The following is an 8,874-nucleotide window of genomic DNA, read 5'->3' as shown; positions in this document are numbered from 1 at the left end:
TCATGCATAGTGGCCCGAAGTTGAAAAACAAAGAATTTCAGCCAATGATGTTATGATGTGAAAATTTGTAATACATGAAAAAGGTTCACAGCCCAGAACCTACGAAGGTTCGTTTGTGAACGTGGCCAGGCCCGTAACTGCCGCACCCCAAACCCCACAATTGTTTTGAAACTTTATGCAACTTTGTCAAATTTTTTTCGCGCAGGTCGCGATTTCAAGTTGCTAATTATCTTTATTTTTAAGTACTCTTCCCACAAGAAAAAATACGCAAGATTTATAGAAATGGGCATATTGGCGCTGGAACATCACAAAACAACTACCATCCCGCTTGGAAAAATTATATGCCAGTGAAGAAATACCAATTTGAAATCGTGTGCGTCTTTTAGTTTCGTAGCCTACGTTATGGCGATTGTATATTTTTTAAATAACAGACAGGCGGTCACGAAATACCATCATGTTAAGGAGTCATACGAACGGGCCCTACAGTTTCTAAGACATCTCACTCAGCTCTACGGATAAATCTGATTACGGGAGCAGAGAGGAAAAGAAGTTGATAGCAATATATATGCAATTCCTGATCTTTTGACCGATTTCATCGTGAATGTTCGAAAATTTTCGCGCCTCGCTCTGGATCACTAAGCAGTATACAATTCATTTCGTGACAAAAGCGAACAAGGTGATGGGGGTAGGTTTATCACCCTATAGGAGCCCACACTCTATATGTTTTGCGTTGCTGTTTCATTCCTGCCAACGGGTATACGCCCGAAGATGTTTAATTATAATATTGAGGGGTCCTGCCTTTTCAAACACACCTCACTCAGCTCTAACTGTGAATCTGGTTACGTGAGCGGAGAGAGGATAAACATTGATAGCAACATATATCCAATTCCCGATCATATTGGCCGATTAAATCATGAATTATAGAACATTCTCGCGCTTAGCGCGTTTAGGCAAGAAAAGCTGACCCAATAAACGGCCCCCTTAGTAGAGGATAAGTAAGTACCGGCAATAAGCGAACAGCCTGAGGGGGGCTTGGGGGCAAAACCCCCTGAAGTTCGGTTCATTAGCATATGGGGCCCCCACGACCAACGTTTTATTGGGGGGGGGGCTGACGAAGTGCTGCTACGGCCCTGATCGTGACACTCTAAATTTCCGCGGTTCACGCACAGAACGCGAACGTGAACCTCACGTTCTCGCCATTCCTAATTCATAGTATAGCCAGGGTTACCTACGACTGGGGGTAGTGAGCAATGAGCAAGGTAGCACGGCAAGGGGCTCGGTTCGACTCTGAAACGCTTGTTCTCTCGATTTAATTTTCGAGTTAACGTGGTCGGTTAAATCCATGACCTTCGGCGCGAAAGACTGTAAACGACTCTCGGCGCTAGCACGTTTACTTCGGCAGGGCAACTTCACCTCGACTCAGCAGACCCACTAAGTGTTTCTCAACCCCGAGTCCGCGGACTCAATTGAGTCCGCGGAAGGTCCTGGGTGAGTCCGCGAGCACAGAAATTTTAAATAGGCTAACTTAATCGGCACACACGTTGACAGATTGTCAAACTTGTATTTCATCGTGTTTTTCAATGGAAAGACGCCAGTCTCATAGTGGATTTATTATTTTAGGTAATTTTATATCGATAAAACCTCAAGAAACGATCATGGATCCTAATTTAGGGGTGTACGGACTTACTTTTAGATTGAGAAGTCGAAAATCCACGGAAACGTCCAAATTCTCAATGTTTACTTCCACTTCCGATATGATTTCGGAACATGTAATTGACAGACCTACGGGGCTCGTTCACTTTCGGACCAAAGTCATTGCAGCCTTACGGAGAAAATAGCTTTTTGGCCCGAAAGTGAATGAGCCCCGTCCTGGTCCGGTTTCGTCAAATTCCGATTTGAGATTAGGCTGCATGATTCGCAAAATGCCTATTTTGAAATGTTAGTAACCTTAATAGCTGTCATAAAATATGCATAGATACCTCAAATATGTGACTGGCGGCACTCAACTTGAATAGTGCTTTCAGAACTACATTCATTGCAGTAGAATTTATTACCTCGGTGACTTTTCGGCACTTCTTCGTTATTCCCCACACATCGAGGAATGTTCCCCATGAACATCACGGATTAGTGTTCCCCATGAATATGTAAAAATTAATAGTGTTTCACGTGTAAAACAACAGTGTTCACCATTTACACTTATTTTCTCTTATTTATCATGTCTCTCTCAATCAATACGTCACTATCCGGCGTTTATCTTGCCGGCTTTTGGTTTCGAGCATCGAATGCACCTGCAAAACAATACAGCACCAAAACAAAAATACGATGATGCCGGATATATAGCATTTGCGTTCTCACACGAGTCATGGTATTGTGAACTGGACATGGGGGAGTTGCCTTGCGGTGAATTCGACGCATGAAACATCAATTCGATTCTTGGCAGTATCACGTTCTGGAGTCGGTTGCAAAATTGCGTGTCTTGGATTTATTTTACAGTGTCTTTCAAACATATCTCCGTTACGGCCGAATGCAAGGAAAGTGAATAAAACGGAGCCAGGGAAGGACATCAACTAGAAGACACCCGAATAAATCAAGATCGGACTTGTTGGTTTCACTATCGTCCTATCTGTTCATTGTGTCTCATTTTGACTTGTGTATCGTGCCGCACATTGAAATTATGAAACTAATAATAATAAATTGAATTTGGCTCCTCGCCAGCTGATCCGCATAAGCGGCGTCTTACGAAAGCGTAGATATGGGGCGTGCTACAAGTCTTGCATAGGGAATGATGATCTAGATCAGTGGTTCTCAACCGCCGGTCCGCGGACCGGTGCCGGTCCGCGACGACATTCCTGCCGGTCCGCGAGGAATATTACAATTTTATACTTTAATTTCAAGATGCAATGTAGAAGGCTTGTCCTTTGATAAAATAAATAAAACATCTAATTTTAAACTGATTCAAAATTTCGTGAGGTAACATTAGGGCTAGAAACATGTTCGATTTGACTTAAAGTACAGGACGTTTCTTTTGACGACATGCGAGCGACAAATACAGAACAGATACGAGCTCACTCATCGCTAAGCAGCGCAGTTTGATCATTGGTTTTCGATACATTTATTTTGTGCAGGACCGTGACAGTGGAACCCCAAACGGCCCAATTGGAGAGGGGCCGAGCTTGACAAGGGCCCAAAATTACTTCGCAAATGAATATAAATCATAGCGTTTTATTTGAAAGTTTTTCCAACATTTTTCAATTTCTTTTCGGGCTTTGCACGATTTAGTGTCCCTGAATGTCTTGCTTGTTAGGTGCCCTTCTCCGAGAAATACGCATGATTTATAGGCATTTCAGCGTCAGCCATTGCCGCACCACGACGTATCCACACGTAATGAAGCTTAGGTTAACATATGGGACTCCGAAATTTGGGCCTAAAATTCGACCGCGAGAAAAGCGCTTCAGTCGTGAATGATCGAAAATTCTCGCCATTGTTGCGATCAGCTACGTAACTCTCTGCTTACGCTGAGTAGAATGGATGTGATCACAAGTACAGGTGAAAACATCCACCCAAATGTAGGGTCTTGGGGCGAAGCCCCCGGAAGTTTGGCTTATCGCCCTGTGGGGGCCCCAAGATCAACGTTTTTGGGGATGGGCTGGCGAAGTGCTTTTTCGGCCCGCATCTGCGGATGGCAAATATAGCTGCTGCAATGTGTTTTCTTGCGGCACGCACTGTTTCCGCAGTTGCCGGAGTAGCCTGCGTCTGGTGGCAGTGGGCAATGAGCAAGGTAGCACGACAAGGTGCTTGGTTCGACTCCGATACGCTTCCTCTCTAGATATTATCGGTCGGTATTGAGTTTGCGTGGCTGTTTAAACCCACGGCATTTGGCGCGAAAGACTGTAAACGACTCTCAGCGGTAGCACGTTTATCTGGACAAGGTAATTTTACCTCGACTTGGCAGACTCACTACCATAAAATCGCATGGAGGCCATCATGAATATTATTAAATAAGATCAAAACCCGCCAAATATCACTCTCTAGCATCATATAATTGCCAAAAACGGTTGCATACTTTACATTTTGGCTTCATTTCAATTTTGACAGTTCACCGGTCCGCCAGACATTTTTTGAAATTTTACCGGTCCGCGAGGCGAAAAAGGTTGAGAACCACTGATCTAGATCAGTGGTTCCCAACCTTTTTCGGTGGCAGGGCTGAATTTAGAATTTCAGAGTACGGCCGGGGCCGCACGAATATCAGGGCAATGAAAGGAACCCAAAATAGTCACAAAAATATGAAAATTGCCATTGTTCCAATAATTCGCTTGACGCCATTGTGTTGCCGCGTTCCCGTTGTTCAGAACAATCAACCTCTGGTGGCTATTTCGGAGTAGTTTTATTGCCCCGGAGAGATTTCAATTCATATTTTTGGAAAGAGTGGGGACCGATGATACGTTCAGGCAACAAATTTTAAACGTTTATAAATATTTTTTGAAAAGGAGGATTCCATGTAAATGTCCGCGATAGGTAGAGCTTGTATCAAAGTGTTGAGACAGCAAAAGAGCTGCTATTCTCGGCAGAAGATTTGAGGGCCAGAGATCATTTTGCAATTTTTGATCCATCGGTACCGCATCTCCACTATGGTAGTTCGCTCTTGATGTTATGTGATCGCAGGTCAAGCTCACACTAAAGTCCCTAAGCATTCACACACGGAAAACTGGATCTTTCGAGCAATCTTTTGTAATAAAGCAAGTAAAATTTTTGAGATTGTCAATATGCATGCTCGTTATAATGTTGATGTTTATGCTGCTAGCGCCATGCATATAATGGCCCGACGTTGAAATGAGAAGAATATCAACAAAGATGTTATAATGACGTGGAGAATTTAAATATATGAACCTACAAAAGCACATTCGAATATAGCCTATAGCCTATCTATACCCTGAAGTTCATGATTGACAGTCACATTTCCCCACATATGGACGCTACGCACTAATTGTTTCATAGCAATGCGTCGTGGCAAACATCATATCTTTGTGGGATTTGTAGTGTTGACCGACCCAAATTTATTGTTTGAACCGTGGAGATTTCAATATCAAGTTCTAAAACTTTTTTATATGACTGTAACTGACTGTCAGTTTGAAGTTTCATAGCGATCGCATAGTAATTGAGTGAAATATAGGACAGGAATATCTAGTTCTAGATATCCCTGTATAGGATATGGGTTTTTCTGGGTTTATTGATAGTGTCAACATCTGGATTTTTACGATATGTCCCAGTGGCATCCTTGCATTGTCTGTCTTGACTTGAGCCGCGGGTAAAAATAATAGAACCGCCGATTATATTATTAGTGGTTCCTGCTGCAAGGCGATCACAAACATATTTGATTGATTAATAGGACCCTGTCAATAGATAGGTGAGGTAAATTCCACACATTCGTCATGGCCCGCGATATGAAAATACTGCCATATCGAATCAGCGCTACAGGCTTGCGTCGTGAGGATATATAGCTTTCCGACAAGCAATGTTGGAGCGAAATCTCAGACAGCACTTTGAACCACATGTGACACACTGAGACACGGCGATACAGTATATATCGAAGAATCAAAATGTATTCGATGTGACCTATTTGCTATATGCTGAATGCCGGCTCTGCCAGGCTAATTTCATTTAGTTTTGCTCATGTTGAGGTAAATGCTGGAGTAGGCTAATTCAGGAGAACTCACAATAAACGAGGGCGTTGCTTTGTATATATGTGTATAAAATTATGGGCCCCTAAATTGATACGTATGTGTATGTCGAAATATATTCCCAATACACGTATACTTACAGTTACACGCTGTAGATTGGGTAGCTATATTCGCAAATCGCAGGGATATGTTAAGATTGGAAAGGCATTACATTCAAATGCCAATGGAATGTCGAAGTATTAGGAATTCTGACTCTATACTGTAATTAATCTAATTCAGGGTCACCGATCGGCCAGGGTCACCGATACCAAAGTCGACAGATGCCCTTTTGTATCATACAGTCCTCTGGTTGACTCGCTTGCGTCACTATCGATTTCGCAATACCTTAGCTTCATGTAATGCTGTTGACCTATAGTCGACCTATAGAGTAGACCTATGTGACACGAATTCTTGTCACGACTATAGTTTTCTTAATGTACTGTACATTATACCTAGCTACGACTCTAGCCACATGATGCCACGATGTAGAAGCACAGGTTGGCATATATTACTTTAAAAACAAATTGTACAAGTACATGTAGCCATAGCCAACACTCCAGTCCGAAAGATTTGGTTTTTATGATATAATACACATATTAAATCATGATATATCCCGTACGTGTAATAGATTGCTTTACATTAGACAAGGATGCATTCTTGATACCAATTTCGTTGATGTAGGTAACTCATTGTTGGATAAGCTGACTACTTATGTGGTGTATTTTGATCTTGCTACCGATTGTGGGCAAAGCTTACATCACAGCGTCACGGAGTCAGGGGCGGGTCACATAGCCTACGTCGCCCATCCCAACAGCCACCACAAAATATTGACAAACTGAAAGCTGGATATATCGATCAAGCTTTCGAGCAAATATTTTTTGTAATCGGCAAGCTTAATGCTCGTTTAGTTTGTTTGTTTGTGGTATCCACGATATCTGTCGACTACTATGGTCATTTACACCAGGCCAATTTTGTGCATTCTCATTCCGTAGCTGCCGATATGTAGCACAGCCAACTTCTATGCTAATTATTTTAAGACACCGATTACATGGATGAGAGGACGAGGAGGAGCCTGGATAAACCTTCAACACTTATGTAGGCATTCTGGAATCGACCGCGGTCGCATTGGACAGGTGTTGCAGCTGTGGATTATAGTGCTGAATTTCTTTTCATGCTGCTCAATGTTCAGAGTGGTCCAAAGTTGAAATGCAAATGGCGACCTATCCAAAAACTTGATACTTCATACTTACCAAAATATAACTTCTATAAAGTATGTAATTCTGCCAACAAAATTGTCCAGTAGAAGTAAAAGTAGTAAAAATACAACCACTTGCGTAGGCAGTGCAAGTAGTTGGAATTTTTATAACTGACTTGACTACAAAAATGGAAATATAGTGATGTGAACACCCTTCAGATTTGGGACGCGCTGCAAATATTTTGAGAACTACCGGATTGCGATACGGGTTACAGATGTCATATCAAGGACATCTTAATAGAAATCGTCGATTTCTTTTTTCTGTCATTGGCCAAGTCGTCTTGCCCTCTAGTTGACGTTGGTTTCAGAATATTCCGGTAAAAAGGATCGGAAATAAAACACGTAATAATGCCCACTCCTATATTCATAAATACCACGCTGCCCCGACCGAGTAACATTGACTTTATGATGGCGGCAGCGAACGCATATCCCAGTGCGTCGCACATAAATTGGAGGGAGCTAACTTTGGCGACAAGCAATAAAGTCAGCACGATTTCTTGGTGCCGACAATATGGACTGCTTGCGAGTCGGATGGCATGCCCAGACTGTAATGGAGAAATGGCGGAATTCAAGTCGACAAAAGTCAGCGACGGATTCCGCTGGAGATGTCGGGCCCGCGCCTGCAAAAAAGAATTGCCAATACGGTATGGCAGTTTTTTTTCCGGTGCCAACTTGGAACTGGAAGACGTCGTTGAACTATTTTACCTCTATTCCTACGAAATGGCGACCTATAAAAATGTTCGACGAGAATGCAAGATGGCTGATGAGACAATTTGTAACTGGAGGAATTACATCCGGGACATCTATTCCAACTATTTCCTCGACAACCCTATGCAGATCGGCGGCCCCGGAAGAATAGTGGAGATCGATGAATCGGCGTTTGTGAGACGGAAGCATCATGTCGGAAGGCGGGTGAAGACGCAATGGGTGTTCGGGGGTGTCGACGTTGAGTCGAAAGATGGCTTTCTGGTGGAGGTTGACCGAAGAGATGCTGGTACCCTTTTACCAATAATACAACAGTATGTTCGGCCTGGTACGACTGTGATTTCAGATTTATGGGCCGCTTACAACACGGTTGGCAACTTGGGGTACCAGCATCTTACCGTAAACCACCAGCTCAACTTTGTGGACCCCGTCACCCACGCCACGACAAATCATGTCGAATCGATGTGGGCCCGCGCCAAACAGCGCAATAAACGCGAATGCGGCACGCATAGAACCGTTCTTGAGAGCTATTTATTTGAATTTATGTGGCGTCTTAAATTCGGGAACGACCCGTTCGAACATTTATTACGTGGAATACGTATCGACTATCCCGTTTGAATTTGTTGAGTTGTTGTTTTGTTGTTGCAGTTCTTTCTTGTTTGCAGTTTTTCGTTGACATTATTCGTTATATACACATATTGGTGAACAAAGCACCGCGTTGTTTGTGTCGTCTCTAGAATTCCTCAGCCAGACATTTATGCGATCATCTCATAAGGTGTATTGAAATGTATGGTATTGTATATTAGACATTTTTCAAGTTAAGTTACTGCTGGACAGGAATTTGTAGAGTCTCCGTATACCAAGACATACGAAGTAGATCTCGACCGATTATGATATCGTATAAGGCCGTCGGGGTACGCGACAATTAGCCTAGGAGCCGGCATTTTGGCGCCAGGGATTTCTACGCAACAACACATATTATATAAGGTTTCGGTTAACGTTCGATTCCGTGTAGATTAGTGGTGATAAATCCGCGAACTTTAGTGTGACACACACATTAACTAACTACTGTAAAACATCAAACGCTGTTGCACTACGATCAAACGTGCTTTCACTGCTCCGCACCAGCCTCTTGGCCCTTTTAAAATCTGAAGTTGAACACCTTCATATGATCATAACTTAATTTGTGTACGCCCT

At 42.8% G+C, this 8,874-nt stretch overlaps 1 protein-coding gene across 1 annotated transcript; it reads left to right on the top strand.

The window, feature by feature from the left end:
- The first annotated feature begins 7,530 nt into the window (after positions 1 to 7,530).
- Positions 7,531 to 8,295, top strand: LOC145437980 (male abnormal protein mab-31-like). The gene has a single exon (XM_080315347.1). It carries the CDS (start codon positions 7,531 to 7,533, stop codon positions 8,293 to 8,295), a length of 765 nt encoding a protein of 254 aa, XP_080171473.1.
- Positions 8,296 to 8,874: the final 579 nt, after the last annotated feature.

The sequence above is a fragment of the Botryllus schlosseri genome, chromosome 4 (genome assembly GCF_051294905.1).
Source record: "Botryllus schlosseri isolate E-star chromosome 4, Bs_hap1, whole genome shotgun sequence".
In the NCBI taxonomy this organism is placed as follows: Eukaryota; Metazoa; Chordata; class Ascidiacea; order Stolidobranchia; family Styelidae; genus Botryllus; species Botryllus schlosseri.
Note: the sequence above shows the minus strand (reverse complement) of the source record. Positions and strands in the feature narration are given on the sequence as shown.

Bases quoted from the DNA above. Each gene is read 5' to 3' on its own strand.
- LOC145437980 (XM_080315347.1), top strand. From the start codon at position 7,531: ATGGCGGAATTCAAGTCGACAAAAGTCAGCGACGGATTCCGCTGGAGA.